The sequence below is a fragment of the Camelina sativa genome, chromosome 19, assembly GCF_030686135.1.
Source record: "Camelina sativa cultivar CO46 ecotype springtype chromosome 19, ASM3068613v1".
NCBI lineage: Eukaryota > Viridiplantae > Streptophyta > Magnoliopsida > Brassicales > Brassicaceae > Camelina > Camelina sativa.
The window spans coordinates 3,992,414-4,012,251 of record NC_141898.1 but is presented as its reverse complement, the minus strand read 5'-3'; the positions used below and the strand labels follow the sequence as shown (position 1 = coordinate 4,012,251).

The 19,838-nt window shown below is 35.4% G+C and overlaps 4 protein-coding genes and 1 pseudogene across 10 annotated transcripts; 4 read left to right on the top strand and 1 right to left on the bottom strand.

The window, feature by feature from the left end:
• Window positions 1-31: 31 nt before the first annotated feature.
• Window positions 32-2,530, bottom strand: LOC104764691 (GDSL esterase/lipase At3g09930-like). 2 transcript variants are annotated; one of them, XM_010488273.2, is made up of 6 exons: window positions 2,327-2,530; window positions 2,033-2,233; window positions 1,241-1,521; window positions 723-1,029; window positions 407-623; window positions 32-310 (listed from the first exon to the last, which is right to left on the bottom strand). In XM_010488273.2, exons 1-5 carry the CDS (start codon window positions 2,385-2,387, stop codon window positions 409-411), a joined length of 1,065 nt encoding a protein of 354 aa, XP_010486575.1. In that variant the 5' UTR covers window positions 2,388-2,530; the 3' UTR covers window positions 32-310; window positions 407-408. The 2 variants fall into 2 exon arrangements, with proteins under 2 accessions (XP_010486575.1, XP_087358263.1); XM_087502137.1 differs by having other exon boundaries at window positions 32-305; window positions 2,327-2,485.
• Window positions 2,531-2,949: 419 nt separating this feature from the next.
• On the top strand, window positions 2,950-3,981 carry LOC104764690 (proline-rich protein 3-like). The gene is made up of 2 exons (XM_010488268.2): window positions 2,950-3,179; window positions 3,458-3,981. Exons 1-2 carry the CDS (start codon window positions 2,993-2,995, stop codon window positions 3,784-3,786), a joined length of 516 nt encoding a protein of 171 aa, XP_010486570.1. The 5' UTR covers window positions 2,950-2,992; the 3' UTR covers window positions 3,787-3,981.
• Window positions 3,982-11,157: 7,176 nt separating this feature from the next.
• Window positions 11,158-16,332, top strand: LOC104764688 (phosphatidylinositol 4-phosphate 5-kinase 9). Of its 6 annotated transcripts, none has more exons than XM_087500934.1 (10): window positions 11,309-11,665; window positions 12,534-13,956; window positions 14,054-14,221; window positions 14,331-14,496; window positions 14,621-14,731; window positions 14,926-15,113; window positions 15,207-15,364; window positions 15,447-15,606; window positions 15,743-15,824; window positions 15,931-16,332. In XM_087500934.1, the coding sequence occupies exons 2-9, from the start codon at window positions 12,737-12,739 to the stop codon at window positions 15,777-15,779; spliced, it is 2,208 nt and encodes a 735-aa protein (XP_087357060.1). In that variant the 5' UTR covers window positions 11,309-11,665; window positions 12,534-12,736; the 3' UTR covers window positions 15,780-15,824; window positions 15,931-16,332. The 6 variants fall into 6 exon arrangements, 4 of the variants coding, with proteins under 4 accessions (XP_010486568.1, XP_010486569.1, XP_087357060.1 ...); XM_087500935.1 differs by having other exon boundaries at window positions 11,384-11,660; XM_010488266.3 differs by lacking the exon at window positions 15,743-15,824 and having other exon boundaries at window positions 11,158-11,665.
• Window positions 16,333-16,346: 14 nt separating this feature from the next.
• Window positions 16,347-17,493, top strand: LOC104767399 (F-box/kelch-repeat protein At5g51250 pseudogene; annotated as a pseudogene).
• Window positions 17,494-17,842: 349 nt separating this feature from the next.
• On the top strand, window positions 17,843-19,597 carry LOC104764687 (ras-related protein RABC2b). Its single transcript, XM_010488265.3, has 6 exons — window positions 17,843-18,245; window positions 18,554-18,622; window positions 18,724-18,789; window positions 18,892-19,013; window positions 19,103-19,231; window positions 19,327-19,597. Exons 1-6 carry the CDS (start codon window positions 18,107-18,109, stop codon window positions 19,420-19,422), a joined length of 621 nt encoding a protein of 206 aa, XP_010486567.1. The 5' UTR covers window positions 17,843-18,106; the 3' UTR covers window positions 19,423-19,597.
• Window positions 19,598-19,838: the final 241 nt, after the last annotated feature.

The window sequence follows — 19,838 nt, the reverse complement described above, 5'->3', positions numbered from 1 at the left end:
AGAGAGGAGGAAGAGAAAACATAATCAACAAAAAAAAAAAAAAATCTTTTATTAAAGGAACACCCAACAATTAACGAACACGTCGTCGTCTCTTATGTTCTTTTTAACCTCTTAGTTAAGAGGCAATTCTTACCAAAATTCACAATTTTGATTTAATTTTAAATAGGTTAAACCTAAGAATTTGGGACTAAGAAGTCCCGATAAAGATGCTCTTATATTCTTATAACCAGTTGCTTTTATCCATGACTTCAACGATCCTTATAATATGCACCATATAACCAGCGAGCGCTTGACTTGAAAACTATCTTCGCTACAAAGACAAGACGAGACAAATGTTATAAACACAATTTAGTGAAGGAAGAGATAGAAACACCAATAATGGAAAATATTTTAATTTAAGTCTTACTCTTAAATCCAAACTTCTGTGAGACTTTTATGTAAAACCGAGTAAACAGATCTCCATCCTTCTTCGGTTGGATGAAAGATGTCCCAAAAGAAGGCACCCTTTGGATCTTCACAAACTGTGTACTTCTTCTCACCCTTCTCGTCCACGTTTGAGCAGTCGTGATTGCTGTCGATCCCAACACAACACGGTTCCAACGGGTTCCCAAACCTCGTAACACCTAAGCGATTCACAAGCCTCGTAAAATATATTTATTTACAAAAAAAAAGAAATAACAATTTTAGGATCCAAAAACTTTCAACTTTTTTTTTTGGTTTACCCGGTTCCGGTCCTTTGTTCTTGAAAACGGTCAAGAAGGCGTTGTAGTGATCAAGGACGACGAAAGTGGAGGGCTTGGTCTCATTGTTAAGCCTGGCGACGGCTTTATGCAATAAATAGTTGTGAAGATTCGTTGATATGTTATCTGTCGCGTTGCAACGTTGGAATGAAGTAAAGACGGTGATGCTAGGGAGGCATCCGAGTGGCTGCATTGAAGTAATCGCTATCTTCTTCACTCCTAACTTGTGGATGCGTCTCGCGTTTGCCTCAATTTGACCAACGACTTGCTGCATGAATGCCGGTAACTCCTACAAGAATAATTTGGCTTTACTTTTGCATGCCATGCTTATTTACGTTTACAATTTCTAACAAAATTAAAGTATTATATTATTAAATTTAGATATAAATTTATATGTTTTAATGTTTTCATATTGAAACAATGGGATCGTAATTAAGTGAAAAAAAAACAATATATATATATATATATGGTAAAAATATATATATATGGTGTTTACTTACGGTCAGTGGGCGTTTTAGGGCCATGAAAGTGGCATAGTCGTTGCCGGCGACGCTGACGAGAGCGAGGGAGGAGGGGAGATGGGAGGGAGAGTAGATATTGCGGGCGGTAAGGATGCGTTCGAAATAATCAATCTGAGTTGTCATGTTTGGCAATGGATTATCTTTAGTCTTAAACACTCCTGTTCCTCCGTACGCATAATTCATCCCGCACAATAGCCGTTCCTTTCCCGCGTAATCCTTCCACGTGTATGGGATCGGTGACTTTATCCCCAAGTATCTTGCTGCACACACGCATCAAAAGATTGGTGTAAGAATTAAATCAAAACGTTTAGTTGTTCAAAATTAACAATTCGTAAATGCAAATAATGTATAGAATTTTCATAAAAAGTTAAAAATAAAAATACGTGTAGATCATGAATGCAAATAAAATGAGCAGTTTCTTATCTTTTTATTTTTACAAAGAGATTCAATACTGCACATGGTAATTTTATTAATCTAATACAAAACCATACCTAATAAATATTGAATCAATTTTCTAGTGTATGTACCGAACTTATACTTCCACGTCAGCACTATTGCACCTAGTAACAAAATACTCATACTTTTTCCTTTTGTGATATTTAGGATATAAATCTACTACCTACGTAACGAAACCTAGCAAAACAGTATGGCCGAAGCCCATGATGAATGATGTACGGTTTGTTAGCGTTGGTGTTGAATTTTCGTGGCCGATTCACACCATCCATATCCTCATTTATTGTGAACAAAGAAAAAGTGTGTGAGAGAGAGAACCTAGAAAATCGGTGGCGACACGGCCATCGGAGAAACGACCGGAAGGTTTTTGTGGGAAAGTGATGCCGTAAGGAATTTTCCAAGAATCGGAAAGAGACTTCCTTATGTTTCCTGTATCTGCATAGGAATCTCCGAACACGAACAGCCTGTTCGGTCTCAAGCTCTTTGAGTTACTATGTTGAAGATGATCCGATTCAGCACCTTCAAAACATTAATCGTTAATTAGTAATAGGTTTCAGAGATCCACTTATGTGATTAAGAGCTATATTTTAGATGAATATGCTCCATAATTACCTAAGAAGAAATATGAGAATGAGAACAAAAAGAGAGTGATAAACAGATTTAGAGACTTCATTGTTGTTGGTGTATTAAGGTATCAGATTCAAACCAAGAAGAGGCTTTTGTGTGTGTGTGCATGTGTGTGTTTGTTTTGATGTGTTAAAGTAAGCAAAGTGGAGCGAAAAGAGGAGGAAGAATAAGTATATATGTGGTGCGGATAAGTTTGAGGAGAGGCTTTTTGTGAATTTTATTATTTTTTTCACTAACACATTGTCCTTTTTGGCTTTGTAGTGACAATTACAAAAAGAGGGAATTAAAAAAAGAAGGTTAATAAAATAACAGAGACGATTTGGTCAACTGAAGGTTCATAGTCATAATGTTACCTATCGGCAAAAGATTATAACTTTCACATACAATTGTGAAATTGTCAAAACCAATATAATCTTATATTTTGTATAACATAAAAATCGTACTGTAAACGAATTGAAATAAAATGAGCTTTTTAATCAAGAAATGATTTGAGACCATAATACTAAATGGACCGCACGTCTAGACGTAGTGCCCTTCCACACATATTACATAATTTCCTCCCTAACCAAAAGGTCTCATTATATATATATGAAGTCTTTCTTACATCAGAGAGCATTGTCTCAAAATCATCGAAACAAAAGAAAAGTCGTCATGGCGCAGAAGATCACAACATTGGTTCTGCTAATCGAAATATTGTTTCTGGTGAGTTGTGTGAGTCATTTCACCACGACGACGGCGGATAACGACGTTGATGTGATTCACGTAGCCGGAAAAGTTATGTGCCAAGACTGCTCTCTGAATTACGGCGAATGGATCAACGGCTCTGAACCCATCAAAGGTATACATTAATTGTTCCAATAAATTTGATTTTCTGTATTAATCACTCATAACTATAAAAATCCAAACATCAGTTATGGTTGTTGTATGACCAAAACTAATTAATTACGGTTATATCTAAAAAGGCTATGACCAAGACAGAAGCTAACCAATCACGTTCAAAAATTGAAAATAAATTTCTTTTAGCTATATATTTTTTTCTTTTCTTGTATGCAAACCGTGAGAAAACTCTCAAGACCGGATTATATTAACCAAATTATTCCACTTTGTATCTTTCAGGGGCAGTGGTATCAATCACTTGTATGGACGAGAGGAGAAGAGTGAGATACTATGGCAGCGACAAGACAGATGAGAGAGGCCAGTTCGATCTAATCGTCAACAATGTCCTCTACGGCGGCAAGGAACTCAAGCCTCAACTATGTAATGTCCGGCTAGTGTCTTCTCCGGACCAGTCATGTGACATTCCGACCAATTTTGGGGATGGTCTAACTGGAGTGAAGCTAGTTCGACCATTCATGGTTTTCAAGGATCTGGTTAAGTATGTGGTCGGACCATTTTATTATACCACTCCCATGTGTGAGACGCCCAAATTTGAAAACAACTACTAAAATTGGGAAGGTTTTGACTTTCTTGGCTGAGGTCATTTAAACTTAGTGGTCTTTCATTAACATAATATATATATTACTCAAATATTCGTAATGTGACACGTTTTTGCTTCCGTAATTCTGGTAATTCTTGTACATGTCAATTTAAACTATACTCGTCAAAAAAGAACCAATTACAATATATTTTCCCTTGTAATAGGTCTCTTCCAATTAGTAGATTTCCTCTAGTAAATTATCAAGTACTAAAAGTGATAAAATGGCAGTAACAAATAGCTGAAACTTTTGTGGAATGAAACTAACATCGTAAAGTGAAATAAATTAACACCGTTTAACCAAATTACGGGTACCAGTTGTAACTCTGATTTTTTAAACTGGTACTCGTTGTCGACCAAAAAAAACAATGCTTTTTCTTTTTTTTTTAAAGTCTCAAACAGAAAAGGGAAATCACTAGCTATAAAGAGATTCGGAAACAAATTTTGACAAAAGCATGCACATCTTTGGCCTGACTATTCTGCAAAAAAATTATCTAGATACTCAATGATACATATATAAAATCTCCAATAAAACAAAACTACACTCCAATTTAATTTATATCTCAAATTCGGATATTCCTTCCTTTTATTCCTCACACAAAGAACAACATACTACGGGAGTGGATACACCACAAACATAATGAAGATAAACAAAAACATAGATAAAGAGAGAGAAGAGAGAGCGAGATAGAGTATTACATAACTAGAGAGGTACATAATCTGCTGATTCCGAGGGGAACCGAAGCTTGCCAAAGGATAGAAGTTGCCCAATTTCGAGAGGGAGATAAACAAAACTCGCTGTCTGAATCAGCTGTCTCTTCATCATCAGCCTTCTGCAATCTTCATTGCTCCATATCATAAAACACTTTCCTTACATGAACACAAAACCGCTTAATTGTAGAGGGTATTCAAATTTGTTTTGTACATAGGCCATCCCCTAGAGATATGAATAACATCTAGATAATTAAACTAGAGGTTTTCATTCTTCGTCGCCTTAGGGGATGGCCATTTTTTCTTCTGTTTTGTGTAGTTGTTGTGCCAAATTTAGAGAGGGTTCAACAATGGAGGCTTGCTAGGGGGGTTTTATAGCTTTTACTTCACTTTTTTTTTTTTGCGTTTTTTTGTTTGTCTTTGGTCATGAAGACATTTTTAAAAGATACACACACCTAAACCACATATTACATAAGCTATATAGTGTTCTTTCCACCTTTTCTCATTTCTTTTTCATATAAAAAACCAACTTTTTGTCACAATCAACCAATATATTTCATGTTTGTTAATATATTTCTCTTTTTATAAATGATACTATATTGTACAAAATGATGTACTACTGTTAATAGGTCGTATATGTTGTTAAGTTATATTGGTATCATATATATATACACGTATTTATCTTGTATGTCTTATAACATTCTATTTCCTTTTTCTTCCAGATTTTACGTACTGTTAAACAATAAAACAAAACAAATAAAGAATGGAAAATACTGTAGATTATTGGTGAACTTAAGTAAAGGGGAATAAATAAATGGTGTAAAGACGAGGGCATGAAAAAGTAAATTAAAAAATATAAGTGGAAGCAGATGATGGAAACAAGGGGAGTCTTACGTGAATATGCTTGGAATTTTGGATCATCCGATGGAATATGCCATTACCAATATAGCCTTTTTCAGTTTTCACAGACATTATACACTCATCAGCTGATGACATGTTCAAAAATTACGTTATTTCTTTATTCAATACTTTAGTCATGTACCTGAGCTGTCACGTAGTCACGAACCTAAATTCTTTAAATGCTATCCAGAAATTTTAAATTTAGATTAAAGATCTCTAGTAAAATTAATTACGACGTGACTCTCTTTTACTGAATAGTATTAATATTTATATACATAAACAGTAAAGTTATTCATTACGTATGCAATCTTTGTGATATATATTCGTCTCTAACTGCGTGTCATGGTAATAACTTGATTCGTTTTGTTAAATGAAAAACTCTTTATTTTTCTTTCTTATAAGAAACAAAAGTCCCAAAATATTTTAAGACAAAATAGGACGCAACGCATTACGTTTATCTTTTCTGGAATTGATCAGCTAACTAACAAAGCTTAGTGATTTATTTGAATTGTGTTTATTTTGCTCCAAAATTTCGTGTCCAGCTAGTTGATACCCAAAAAAAAAAAAATTGGATCTACTTACTGATCGGCCTAAACTTTCAAAATTATCTAAGTCAATATTAGCCCAAAAATTTGAAATTTTCAAAAAAAAAATGATTAGTGCGTACACGTGTCAGTACATATGTACATATACATTTGTCATAATCTAGCATTCGGATTTTTTTTGTTTTTGTTTTTGGTACTTCGCATTTCTTAAGAAAAAACTCTATTTGCAAAAGGAAAGCTAGCAGAAAAGGGTAAAAGAATTAGAGAAATTGAAGGTTGATGGGTTATGCTTTAATGGGGCAAGTAATGATTGGCGTGTGCATAGGAAAACGCATTAAAATTGTGGGAGACCGAACCGTTGTCAAACAATGAGCGCCGTTGACACAACTCTTACTTACAATCCTCAACAGTTCCTTTGATTTTAAATGAAATTGTTGCTGCGCGCACATCAGGAACCCCCGGCCCATTCATGAGTAATGTTCAAGTTGGCTTCAAAAATGTATCATGTATGTGTTCCTAAATCCCAAGTTTGTTAGATGGAAAAAAAAAGAGAGAGTAATGTTCAAGCTACGGTATTTGTGTAATTAAAACCGGAGCAACTATTTGTTATCGTGAATCTTCGTTTTCATCAACATTCGGATTAGCTTCGTCTAAACTATAAACATCTAAAATATTTGAGCTTCAAAATCTGTCAATTATTTGTTTGGGCTTCTGAAGCCCAAAAGGTCGAAACTATCAGTAGATTACATTTTTTTTTATAAAAAAAAAAATCAAACTACAAGTTCCTTTTGTTTTTAACGTGTTACAGTAGGTCACGGACTCTGTATACTGTATGTTTGGGTGGGTGATATAACAGAAAATGAAAGTGACAGGAGAACTATGCATGATTAAAAAGTTTTGTACGATGTTTTTGAAATCAAGAGAATGATGTTCTGTCAATCTGTCTCTTTAATAATACTGTTTTGTCCTCCGTATCTCCCCACACAAGGTTAATAATGGGTTTGCTATTTTTTTCCTCTCTCATTTACCAACCATATGTAATATGTATATTTAAATAGTGATACAAAAAAAAAATTATTAACACAAATCATTTAAATTACTATTTTTATATTTATTTTCATCAATAAATACTCTTATTTTCTTTTTTTTCTTTTTTTCTTTTTTTACTACCAAATTCAAAGCTACAATTTATAGTGTATCTATGAATCCCAAATTGGTTTCAATCAGGATTATACAAACTACAAAATTTCATTAAAAATTTTAGAATCATAATTGTAATCAATTTTTTTTTTTTTTTTTTTTTTGCGATGTTACGAAAAAACTCGCTTTGAAAGCGTGGTGAAAGTATACTATTCCCTATTAGATATGCAAGGTTTATTTTTGGAAAAAAATCTACAAAACTTGTTTAATGATTTAACTAACATTTGTACATACTCATATTCAAAATGAAAATTTTATTTTTGTGTGATTTTATGGTATTTCTTTTCTAAGCCTTGCCATATTTTAAAATTTGATGTGGAATCATAAGTTTTTTGTTGGTTGTTTTGAGCCATGCATTTGCTTCAAATGGGGCATCCAGCATCCTTCTTAATATGATAGTTTTTAATTCTTTTAATAAAAAATATGGCATATATATTGCCATTGATACGGTGAATGAGCCAAGAATGAAACCACTAGTTAGAATTTAGAAGAAGGCATTGACTCATTAGGATTGGCCTTAGAGATATTATATTAATTATTAAGGTCCATTAGGACATAAAACAAGATTATCACTAAGCACTTTGGTCATAATCCACATAATAATTTAACGCTATGATATTGTAATTTATATAGTTAACTAAGTTATCTACTGATATTTGAATATAATTAGATATTGATGCCTTCATAAGTCCCACAAGAGGTACATAAGAATAATATATGATCTATCAAAAATGAAATCTATAGAAAATATTGCGCTAGATTTCAATCCACGAAAGAAGTTTCATCAAAATTTTAAATCAATAATTGATATTGTGACTCGACTTTTTATCCGTTGAGGTGTATTTTTGTTTGAACAAAATAACAATTAATTTTGTAACTTCCTATCGGTTTGCAGGAAAACATATCATTTTCAATACTACTTGGTAGGGTTATCGTGTGACTCTTTGAATTGGGGCACACCACATGCAATTTGACCGAGACTAATCGTTGAGCGCGGTATAATTATGAACAGCATATAAAGTACTTTAATGAAATAAAAGGTGGAAATTGTATTTACTTGCTGCAGGTTATATATGCTATGTAAAAAATCATCTCGGAGACAAACAGTCACTAATCAACTTTAATGAACGTAGTTGTTAATATCGTCGAAAAGAACCCATTCTATTTGTCATTGCATGAAAAATGCAACGGACGTGACTAGACCCAACGCAAATCACTAAATTAAATACCATTATAAATTTTAGTCTTAAGAAAAAAAAGTCTAGAATTATACACGATGTATACAAATGTGTACACAATGTGACATCACTCATTGGGCCAACAAACCTATATTCGCTTCATTTTGTAAGACCAATGGCTCTAAAGCTTGATAAATCTAACAATTTTACTAGTCAAATATATATATGAAACAAGTTTGGTCGGCATCTAGCAAGAGAAGAAATTCCCATTTTATAAGAATACATCCCAATCGTGTTATATGAATTTACTTTACACTCAATATCTAATATGTAAACGTTGTCCTCTCTAGTGGTTGGTTGCTAAGTAAATAATGATAATTTTACACTATATTTTATTGATTTAGAGGGTAACTGTTTTGTAACTTCGAACATGTTTCAGGTCAAATTGTCCGTGGTAACCACGTGTATTGTGCACTTGTCACTATCATTTCTTGACTATTTTTTACCAAATCCTCTAGCTATGTCTTCCTCCAACGGTAGAAAGTTGTTTGTTAATTTAAAATATATTAAAAAGAGAGGAAATATCATTGTAAATCTGCGGCTAATACACGTATTTACAAATTATGAATATAATAAACCTCCAACTTGCTGTTAAATTATACTCACTAATAATATCACTTGCTTAATTAAAAAATTGGATGCGTCGGCATAACTTGAAACATGGTCGTTTGTTGACAACAAAAGGCACAAACTGTTATTAATTAGAACTAATATGCTAACGGTAATATATTCAATTTCAATTCATATAAACATATCTTTTTCAAAAAAAAAAAAATCATATAAATATATTATTATTTGATTGCTATATTTAGTGCGATGCTGAGATGGTTTATAATCAAGACAGAAAGAAAATACATAGTACCAAAACAAGTTCCACAAATGTGTTTATTATTAGGAAATGAGAAGGTATGATCTACTTAAAAGAAATATAAAAATTGAGCTCGAGTCATTGTTCGAGAGACTAATTTCTTTTTGGACGTTTTCCTTAAGGTATCCGGATGTCAAGTACGTATCGAACTATGAGTAGCAATGGTTTGAAGTTTATCTTCAGAAAAATGCTTTAGGCTACGGGAGACTAATTTCTTTTTGGACGTTTTCCTTAAGGTATCCGGATGTCAAGTACGTATCGAACTATGAGTAGCCAATGGTCTGAAGTTTATCTTCAGAACATATATCATTTTCATACTATTTGCTTCTCTAATTCAATTCACTGAATATATCTCCGCGTTAAACTACAGTTAAAAAAGAAATTAATGATTGATGATGAAGAATGTTTTTTGGTCTCGCAAAATTAATAAATTAAAAGTAATGGGAAACTGGAATTAACAACAAAGAGAAAACGACAACATAAATGGAATTTTCTGTGAGTTAGTGGTAGCCAACCCCACTACTTGCATCGGTGGCTTTGGTTAATTACTTGATTTTAGATACAATGTAAAATTAAGTTCTTGGATAGCTAGGTAGATATTATGTTATTCTTGATTTTAAAAACGAAAATATGATAGAAGTTGATTGATTTCTTCTTCATCTTTCTATAGTGTGATCGCCTCGACTGACAAGTCTACAAATAAAGAGAAAATATAAGTTATAAATGCTAATACGCTGTTTTAGAAAACTTCATAAGGGTTAGGGTAAGATCGATGTTATTTCTAATACTTTTGGTTTTTGTCGCGTTTCTTAAGTAATTCTTAAGTTGTACGTTGCATGGGAAAATCATACTTTTTTGTTCTGTTATGTTTTAAAAGTAGTACTTTTATAATGTTAATCAAGCTTCCTTTTTTTTTTTTTGGTTAATACGTTTCAGGCCTTTTACTTATAAAAAACGAAGTATAATTAACTTGTCTGATCACTAATCCCAGCATCATTATAATAATCCACCGAAAAAGATATGTAAAAGTGTTAATCATATATATAGCACATCACAACGACTATCATTTAGCACCTTCCTGTTTAACCTTTTTCCCCTTACATTATTTTCTTCCTTTTCTTCATTTGTTATATTATAGTATACATAGACTATTAATTAATTGTTTTCGCCCAATTAAAATTTGATAAAACGAGAACAAAACATACAAATGTTTGGTCGAAATGACCAATATATGACAATAACATCATTAACGTTAAGTCTGGATCTTCGTTGAATTGACAAATCTTCGTTGCAGTGTTCAGTGTTCTAGTATACTATATATACATATTAGTCCATAACAAATCTTTTTTAACTGCAGGACAGCAGGAGAATGTGATAAAAAAAAAAAAAAAAAAAAGTTGCGGATATAGTAGTAGGTATGATTGACGTGCAAACTGATGATAGTTTGAGAACGTAAATAATTTTTTTTTAATCATAATTCCAAATACAAACATATGCATACTTCCTAATTAAACATTACCTAAAGCGGCATAAAACTTTCTACTGAATACGGAATGCGACCCCCCAAATATCTCGTTTATTAGTACGATTTATGTTACTTAGTAAAAGTTTTAGGCAGTTAATGCCGATTAGTTTTATTGTATTTGTCATTTATTTGAGATTGATAATGTCGATTTACACTGGTCAAAAGATTTTTTCGAGCAGTAAAATCTGTAATCAATTCGTTTTTTTTTTCTTCCTTCAAACTCGTCCTGGTCAACTTTTTTTTTATCAAACTCAAATTGGTGAGCAGAAGAAGAAGTTGACTTAAAATATTGGAACGCACGTGGATAAGTGTAAGAAAAACACAATGTAATGTTTCCCTTCACCGGCCAAAGAGCAGGTCAACATCTCTACCTTCTAAAACACTTAAATTTCTTTTGTTGTTGAATAATAAATCTCATTCATTAAACAATTAATTGTTTTTTTTTCTCTTGAAAAAAATATCTCAAACCACAATGAAATAGAAAGATTGTTAATAATTATTAAATTAAACCTTTGATTATTTTTCACCAGCTACAAAACTTTTCTAAGAGATATATAAAGGAAACCACTCTTTTGCAATCCAAGACACAGAGGTTAAGTGGGTTTTTTAAGATCAAGAAAAAAAAAGATAGATCACATTGGAAAGGGTATATTGGTAAATTTGGGTAAAGTTAAAAGCTTGAATTTTTATGGAACAGAGGATTCTGAAATAAGAAGCTGTTATTGTGGCGCTTAAGCTTCGGGATTTGGGTCCAGTCGTGTCTCCTCCTTTAGAAAAGATTTTGACCAACAAAGCCCACAGAAGCTGAAGACGAAGAAGAAAGAAAGAGAGAAGAGATAAGAGCTTCGAGCTTGTTCCGTACGGTTTGTGCCACTCTGACTTTTAGTGCTCTCTCTCTCTCTCTCTCTCTCGATTTGGTTTTTCGGATCCGGGTTTCGTTTTTCGAGTTCGGGCTTTTTTTTTTGCTTATTGTTTGTCTTTGGTGGTCTCTTTAGATTGAAGTCTTTATCTAGGATCTTTGATTTGTGTTGCTTTCATTTCATCTTTGATGAAGATTGAAGATTGAAATGGTGTTGCTTGGTGTGATTGTGTTGATAAAAGTTTTAAACTTTTGTTTCCATTAACACGACTCTCATATTGGGTTTGAAGAAAGGAGTTTCATTTTGAAGTCTAGATTTCAAAGTTTTTAGGTTGAAATGTTGGAAACTTGTAATGAACATTTTAGGTTCATATTGATCAAATTCCTAAAAAGTAGGATTCTTTCTAGCTTTTGTTGGTTTGGTAAATTTGGCAATACTACTGTGGCTTTTATTTGGGAGACGTGAGAGGAATCTCTTCTTTTATAAAAAAAATGAGAATTCAACTGAAAAAGTTTGAGAATTTGATTGAAAAGTTAAGATTTTTTTAATGAAGACTTTATGATTGCAGATTCGTCTTCTTCCCTAAAAGGCTTTCCTTTTGAGAGTAAAAAAAAAGGGGGTTTTGTTCTTTGCTCCTCACCCATTCTCTTCTCTGCTTATCTGTGAAAATTTAATGAGTTCTTGTTTTTTTCAAGTGGGGACCAAGAATCAGATGCGTGTCTTAATTTTCTTGTTTGATAGAGAGATTTGAGCAAAGTCTTTGCTTTTGCGACCACTTATATCTTTTCATGTTTTCCTCATTAGTTTTGGATTTGTTTATATCCGTCAAAAGTTTGTTAACTTCCTTTTGTGATTCTGATTCTGATTCCAGATTCATACATCGTGACTTGGAACCTGATTCTTGCATCTGCTTCGGAGCGTAGCTGAGCACATTATATATCCCACAGTTTGCCAGTTTACTGGAGTTATCCTCATGTTCTGTTGAAAGAGTGTTCTCCTTGAAGCCGGTCACGCCTTTTTGCTCTACGGTTTTGTCTGAGCAATTTTGCGTTTAGCTTCTTTGGAGAGATTTACATGTCTGGCCTTGACGTGGGAGGAGGACCAGTTGCTTTTGCAGAAAGAACAAAATCTGTTGATGCACTTACTAAGAAAGAGATCCTATCGGCCCTGAACAATGGAGAAATTCCCGAAACTTCTGAGGATGCTAGGTTCAGAGTGAGGACCCTGTTGCTCCCTGATGCTGAATCCTACTGTGGTTCTTTGCTTGGAAATGTTCCCGAGGGATCAGGGAAGTACGTGTGGTCAGATGGGTGTGTTTATGATGGAGAATGGAGGCGTGGGATGAGACATGGAATTGGAAAGATGATATGGGCTTCCGGGGCATGGTATGAAGGTGAATTTTCAGGCGGTTATATGCACGGTTCAGGGACTTACGTGGATGCTAACAAGTTAACATATAAAGGAAGATGGCGGCTTAATCTGAAACATGGGCTTGGATATCAGGTTTACCCCAATGGTGATGTCTTTGAAGGCTCTTGGATTCAGGGGTTGGGAGAAGGTCCAGGCAAGTATACTTGGGCTAATAAAAATGTATATCTTGGGGATATGAAAGGAGGGAAAATGTCAGGAAAGGGTACGCTGACTTGGGTTACCGGTGACTCCTATGAAGGAAGTTGGTTGAATGGAATGATGCATGGTGTTGGTGTATATACATGGAGAGATGGTGGTTGCTACGTTGGAACATGGACCCGTGGTTTGAAAGATGGTAAAGGCTCGTTCTATTCAGCGGGAACCAGAGTTCCTGCAGTGCAAGAGTTTTATTTAAATGCTCTTAGGAAAAGAGGCGTTTTACCTGATTTGAGAAGACAGAATCAAGTTGCTTCTTCGGTTAATATGGAAAACCTTAGAGTTGGCGTGAACCATAGTAAGCTCTCAAAAGGGAGCTTAATAAACTTAGAACAGTCCCGAAACGGAAGGGTTTCTTTAGAAAGACGGTGGAGTCTTGAAGTATCTATTGAGAAAGTGATAGGACATGATTACTCGGATTTATCTACAGCAGTTTTAGATAGCGGAAGTAGCGTGCAGTATAATGCAAACATACCGATCTTGGAGCGGGAATATATGCAAGGTGTTCTGATCAGTGAGCTTGTGGTAAACAACGGGTTTTCACGCACATCCAGAAGAGCAAAAAGGAAACACAAAAGACTTGTTAAAGAAGCTAAGAAGCCCGGAGAAGTTGTTATCAAAGGTCACCGGAGTTATGATCTGATGCTCAATTTGCAGCTTGGAATCAGGTATGCTTGTCCATAATCTTGTCTTGTGTCCTGTGAGAGTAGTATAGCTCTAAAGGCAGCGCCGAGTATTGTGTCACTGAACTAGTTCAAACGTTAGATATACAGTGGGGAAAATTACACCCATACAAAGGCGAGAAGTACGGACCGCAGACTTTGGACCTCGGGCTAGTTTTTGGATGAATTTTCCTCGAGCTGGCTCCACGATGACTCCTCCGCACCACTCGGAAGATTTTAAATGGAAGGACTATTGCCCAATGGTATTCAGGTTAATATTTATGGAACTATATTTTCTTTACCAAGAAATTTTACGCATAGAATTTTTCTTTGTAGTATGATTGTGTCCTTGGTGTTTACATTCATTCTAAACCTTCTAGGAACCTGAGGGAGATGTTCAAGATCGATGCAGCTGATTATATGATGTCCATTTGCGGAAATGATACCTTAAGGGAACTTTCTTCTCCAGGGAAGAGCGGCAGCGTTTTCTTCCTGTCTCAGGATGATCGGTTCATGATAAAAACACTCAGGAAATCTGAAGTCAAGGTTAGTAACCACTTATGTATCCACCATCTCTGTTTTCACATTTCTCCATTTCTTTATGTAGAGTTCTGCTTGTGTGTGATATATGGACATCGATAATTCGAGATTAATAAAATTTCATGTGTAGGTTCTCCTGAGGATGCTTCCAGATTACCATCATCATGTGAAAACGTATGAGAACACCCTCATTACTAAATTCTTTGGCCTTCACAGAATCAAACCATCAAGTGGTCAAAAGGTCCTGAAGCAATGAATCATATATTCCTTGATGATTCTGATTTTGATTATTAGTTACTATCATTAGCTTTGAGATTACCAACATTGCTGCCTCCTGAAATGATCTAAGAGTAGCAACCTGGCATTAGAGCATCATTTTTAAATCCAAATAAACTTTTAGACTAACTAACTTTGAAAATCTCTCTTGCATTGCAGTTCCGCTTTGTGGTGATGGGTAACATGTTCTTTACAGATCTAAGAATTCATAGGAGATTTGACCTTAAAGGTTCGTCCCTGGGACGCTCTGCAAACAAAGTCGAGATAGACGAGAACACAATACTTAAAGATTTGGATCTGAGCTACAACTACTTCTTGGAGCCTTCTTGGCGGGAAGGTTTACTAAGGTATATCACTCTCTCTAGGACCAGTTGTAAGATATATACATTTGTCACTCCATATTCCGCATTTTAAAATTTGTTTCCACGTGGTGTAACCAGGCAACTAGAGATCGATAGCAAGTTCTTGGAAGCACAGAACATAATGGATTATAGTCTTTTGCTAGGTGTGCATCATCGAGCTCCACAGCACTTAAGATCACAATTGGTTCGTTCTCAAAGTATAACAACTGATGCGTTGGAAAGTGTAGCTGAAGACGGTGAGAAAATCTTTTTTCATCGCCTCTAAAATGATTCATAGTCTGTATTTTTTAAAATTTCTAATGATGATGATGAAAGCAGATACAATCGAGGATGACATGTTGTCTTACCACGAAGGATTGGTTCTTGTTCCTCGGGGAAGCGACGATACTGTAACTGGCCCTCATATCAGAGGCAGCAGATTACGGGCATCCGCTGTTGGTGATGAAGAAGTCGATCTCCTTCTTCCTGGAACAGCCAGGTAACTAACTCTCTACTCACTCGACAACTGAGAAACTAAGACTTAACTTAGCATAGGAGGATCAATGGTGCTCAATTTCATATAGAGACTTGCACCAAAACACCTGAAGTATGTTAAGAATACAAATTAAAAGCAGGAACCTTTATAATTTCGAAGCTTATACATTTGTATAGTAGATCATGAATTGGATTCACTGGAAACAGATGCTGACATGTAAGGTAAAGTTGTATGCAGTTATTTCACTCCTGGTCTCGGTTTTGGTTATAGACTTTGGTCCAGTTCTTGAATCAGTTTTTGAGAATATCTGTCTATATATAAATGCAGGCTGCAGATACAGCAAGGAGTGAACATGCCGGCAAGAGCAGAGCTGATACCGGGAAGAGAAGAGAAAGAAAAGCAGATTTTACATGACTGCTGCGACGTCGTGCTATACCTTGGTATCATAGACATCTTACAAGAGTACAACATGACCAAGAAGATCGAACACGCGTACAAGTCTCTTCACTTTGATTCTCTTTCGATCTCAGCCGTTGATCCTACATTCTACTCCCAACGTTTTCTTGAGTTCATCAAGAAAGTGTTTCCACAGGACAACAACACATAGTGAGAGAATTGAGTACAGTTATGTTTTTTGTTTTGTAGAGAAAAAAAAATGAATTCTACTTTGTAAGTATTGTTGTAAACAGAGCTTCAATAAAACAAATAAAAACTAATTTTCCCTTTTTATTTTCTAAATCGCCGAAACCGCAAAACGCAACCCTAACGTGTTGTCTTTTTTTTTAATGTGCTACCTTCTTCCTTTGAAGAGTAAGTAACAAATCAATGTCGTCCCTAGAAAAGAAGAAGAAGCTGTCCTCAATTACGTCACTTCCCGATGATTTGCTATTGAGCATCGTCGCACGCGTCTCAAGGTTGTATTATCCAATTCTCTCACTCGTCTCCAAGAGCTTCCAATGTCTCCTAGCTTCACCGGACCTTTACAAGACCAGGTCCCTCTTGGGGAACACCGAGGGTTGTCTCTATGTGTGCTTACAGTGCAATCCTGGTTACCGCTGGTTCACCCTCTGCAGGAAGCCTGATCAAACCCTAACCAATAACACAAGTGGGTATGTATTGGCAACAGTCCCGAGTCCCAGATTCCATAAAGCGTGCTTTTCAAGTCTAGTGGCGGTTGGTTCTGATATCTACAACATCCACGCGCCCTCTTCCTCTAGCGGGTCTGTTCTGGATTGCCGGTCTCACACTTGGCGCGAGGCTCCAGCTCCAACACAGCCGGTGAAAGAGTTGTCAATTTCAGCTAGCGTCATTGGTCGTAAGATATATGTAGTAGGATGTTACAACAATAGAATGAGTCCAAAACCGCTGAAGGTGTTGGACACGAAAACACAAGTTTGGGAGACTATCCCTTGCAAGGGCAAAAGAGATTACAAGTTTAAAAACTCCCAAAGCACTTGTATTGACGGAAAGTTCCACGTGGTGACTGAGAGAAAGGAGGTGGTTGCTTACAATCCCAAGGAAGGTAGATGGGATCTGGTTGAACAATGGTTCGGTGAATATAAACCGCCATTATGGTGGGAAGTTAGCGGTTTTTTGGGACGATGATTTGGTTTATGGTCAGTCTAGTTTCGTCCATAAGAAGAAGATTTTGTGTGCGGAGGTTGCGCTTGAAAGACGCAAAAGTGGTGAAATTGTTGGGAAAGTTGAGTGGTTGGGTCATGTGCTTACAATCCCTAGAGAATATGATTTCGTGAAGGCTCTTGCCGCTACCGTTTGATGAATGCTTCGCTACTAGGCTTGAGAATATAATGTTGTTTAGTTAACATGTCTCTTAACTGTTTTACTTCTAATTATAACTTTCTAGTTGTTGAGCTATGTTTTTGATATGCACATGTTTGGTGTTCAATACACAGCGGTCGCGGTCACATTCATGTAAAAAGAAACACTTTGGAGAGAGTTTTAGTTTTAATGGTTGATTATGAAACACAATGAGGTTTATGTTTTAATGTCTTTGTTCATGTCCTTGATTGCTTCTGTACATCAATGCTTAATTGCATGAGATATTTTGGTTTTATTATTAAAAAGCAAGAAAAGAGAAGTAAAAAAGGTGAGCAAGCAACAAACACGTGGATACAAGAAAGGGCTTTGGAAGAAACGTTGAAACAGTAACTCATACGTGTCGTGAACCGAAATGTCGGAGAAAGATAGACGAAGAAGCAAAGAATTTAACGTTTTATTTGTATTTATTTTTGTTCCATTTTTTCATAGACGTTTTCCATTTATATTTTTTTTTTCTGCTTTGTAAAGAATTAAAGTTTCTTCTTTATGAATTCATAATTTTGTATGAATCATAGCTTTCTCATTCTTTACACACACAAAAAAAAAATCACCTTTTTTGTTTGTTTGTTAGGTTTAATTTTGATTTGATCTCTTCTAGGTTTGTTGTTTGGGGGGTTCTCTACTGGAGTATTATATTAGATCGAGGGTTTTAGAGTGAAAAAGAATGGGATCTTCTTCTTCAGGGCAAAGTGGATATGATCTATCTTTCAAGATCTTGTTGATTGGGGATTCTGGTGTTGGTAAAAGTAGCTTGCTTCTCAGCTTCATTTCCAGCTCTGTCGAAGATCTTGCTCCCACCATTGGTAATTTTCTCTTTCTGAACAAAATTGAACTGAGTTTGTCTCTGAACATATGTTTTTGCATTGGAAGACTCGCGCTTATAGTTTGTATCTTTGTGAGCTTGACCATTGTCTGGTCTAAATTCAAATGAAAGTCAACTGAAGTTGAGACTTGGAGCTTTCTTTTTTGGTTATTTTCTGGTTTGTTTCCCTGAATAATGAACTGAGAAAAGATGATTTGTTTTGTGACCTTGTCTGATAAATTACAAATTGAAACTTGAAGCTAAGTCTTTTCTATATCTGCCTGGTCTGATCAGTATATAACATTGTAGGTGTTGATTTTAAGATCAAACAGATGAAAGTAAGAGGGAAAAGGCTGAAACTTACTATCTGGGACACTGGTAAGTTGAATCCTACCAAACATAGCATTAAGAGCAGGTTCGAGTTCTTGGAAAGTGTAGTTTAGTTACCACAAGATTCATTTGGTTTTGTATTTGTGTAGCTGGACAAGAAAAGTTCAGGACATTGACAAGTTCTTATTTCAGAGGCTCCCAAGGAATCATTCTTGGTAATATGATATGATCATAAAACTATCGGTAGCTGTTTTTTGTAAAGAGTTCCCAAGACTTTGTAATAATACTTCCTCTGGGTATTCTTGGTGATGTTGCAGTTTATGATGTGACGAAAAGAGAGACATTTTTGAACTTAGCAGATGTTTGGGCTAAAGAGATTGAGCTATACTCGACTAACCATGACTGCATTAAGATGCTCGTTGGAAACAAAGTTGATAGAGTGAGTAGTATTAGACTATTAGTAGTAGTAACATGTACTTGTTAATCAAATCAACTTGAGCTTGGTTTTACTGACAATTGTCGTTACAGGAATCTGAGAGGAAGGTTAGCCGGGAAGAAGGAATGAATCTAGCGAAAGAACTCAAGTGTTTGTTTCATGAATGTAGCGCAAGAACCAGAGAAAACGTGAACCAATGCTTCGAAGAGCTTGCTTTGAAGGTAATTAGAAAGAATCTTGATGATCCCTTTTCGCTTTTTCGAAACCGGTTGAAACTCTGTTAAGTAAATAATAGGAGAGCTGCAAAATGTAACAGATAATGGAGGTACCTAGTCTTTTGGAAGAAGGATCAAGCTCTGTCAAGAGAAAACCGGATTATCGAGCTCATCAAGGCCGCTGTTGCAGCTCGTGAGTCATATAATCAGATGGTTTTTTAAGTAGCCTCTTTTGTATGTAAATTTCTCGAGAAGCTTGGCTTTTTTTCTTTTTGTAAATTATCAATTCCTTAGATTTTTCTCCGTCTTGCCTCAGCTGAGATTGTGTTAATAAGTTTATTAACCTCATTATAAAAACTTAACATAGAAAAATGATGACTTCCGCAACTTTATCTGAACCACTTGTATAAGACAAAAATCTTCGCTGGTTACTTCGGAGGAGTTTCTGCAAAGGGATTGGCGGAGAAGTGATGGTCATGAATCATGATGATGAGGAGATGTCGTAGGTTTTGGTGTACAGAAGTCTTGGATCGGATGGGGGGGGGGGGGGGGGGGGGGGGGGTCAGAAGCTAATGTGAAGCATACAGTGAAACAGAGAAGAACAGAGTGTTTG